Source organism: Pterocles gutturalis, unplaced genomic scaffold (assembly GCF_000699245.1).
Source record: "Pterocles gutturalis isolate BGI_N339 unplaced genomic scaffold, ASM69924v1 scaffold11822, whole genome shotgun sequence".
Classification (NCBI taxonomy): domain Eukaryota; kingdom Metazoa; phylum Chordata; class Aves; order Pterocliformes; family Pteroclidae; genus Pterocles; species Pterocles gutturalis.
This window is the reverse complement of record NW_010115439.1, coordinates 1-1,047: the sequence shown is the minus strand read 5'-3', so window position 1 is coordinate 1,047 and position 1,047 is coordinate 1. Positions and strand designations below refer to the sequence as shown.

Below are 1,047 nucleotides of genomic sequence, written 5' to 3'. Positions count from 1 at the left end.
CCCCCAGCCACTCACACACTCCTGGCAAGGTCACCTCAGAGCTGTCTCCAACCTGTTGCAGCCCTGCCCTCCACCCACTTGACCTTCCTCAAGTCCTGGCATGAGCTTTTAGGAGGGAGTGTTTCACCAGGGCAAGCCTGGAGGGTCTGCACCCCCTTTTCCCAAAGCTACATCCCACCGCCCCCCCTGCCAGGTGGCTCCATTGCTCCTGCAGAGCCAGGGCAGTTCTCAGGAGCCCCACCACCCTTTGCCCTGGGTGGGAGCAGAGCCTGGGTATGCTCTGGACACCCCCGACATCCGAGGCCCCCAACATTGCAGGTTGCTGTCACGCACATGGGCTGCTCCGCTTCAGAGATGGGGGCCCCCAGGCACAGACCCCCCTGCTCTGGGGCTCACAGCACCCCTTGACAGAGCTTCAGCACAGCCAGGGACATGGGTGGCTGATGCAACAGCTGCTGTCCCCACAGCTCAGCACTGTCCCCTGGGCTTTGACCAGAGCTGGGCATGCCACTGGCACAAGAGACCCCTGCAAGTGGGGCCAGAGACCAGATTTCACACCACACCGAGGTCCCAGGAGCACAACTCCCACCTAAACCCAACTGCCCACATCCCCTGCTGTGTCCCCATCCCAGAAGGGGATACTTTTTTTTGGCCGGAGACCCCAGCCAGGCAGGCTTCGCCTCCCCAGGCCCGGCTCAGGGAGCTCCCCAGGAGCTGCTCCCCCAGACCCCAGCCTCATCCCAGCATCCTGGGGCAGACGAGTGGGCTGCCAGGCTCGGGCAGAGACAGCAGTTGGGGGGCACTTACGAATATGGCCAGGTTGAAGAGGATCATCATGACCTTGAGAAAGCTGAAGAGCCCCATCTTTGCACCCGGAGAACAGAGAGAATTTACCGGGGGCCCCCCCAACCCAAAACAGCCTCTGCTCTGCTACGAGCGGGGCTTAGCCCCCCTCCAGGGGAGTCTGGGGGCTCCCCATGGGCTGGGAGGGAACCCAAAACCCCCGAGCCCAGCCTACCTGAGTGGAGAGCAGGTCCCAGAGCCGCG

At 63.1% G+C, this 1,047-nt stretch overlaps 1 protein-coding gene across 1 annotated transcript in view; it reads right to left on the bottom strand.

The window, feature by feature from the left end:
• Positions 1-864, bottom strand: part of TSPAN1 (tetraspanin 1) — a 4,527-nt gene extending 3,663 nt beyond the window's left edge. The window contains exon 1 of the mRNA XM_010075175.1: positions 808-864. Within this exon, the coding sequence (XP_010073477.1) occupies positions 808-864 (57 nt within the window). The remainder of the gene's footprint in view (positions 1-807) is intronic.
• Positions 865-1,047: the final 183 nt, after the last annotated feature.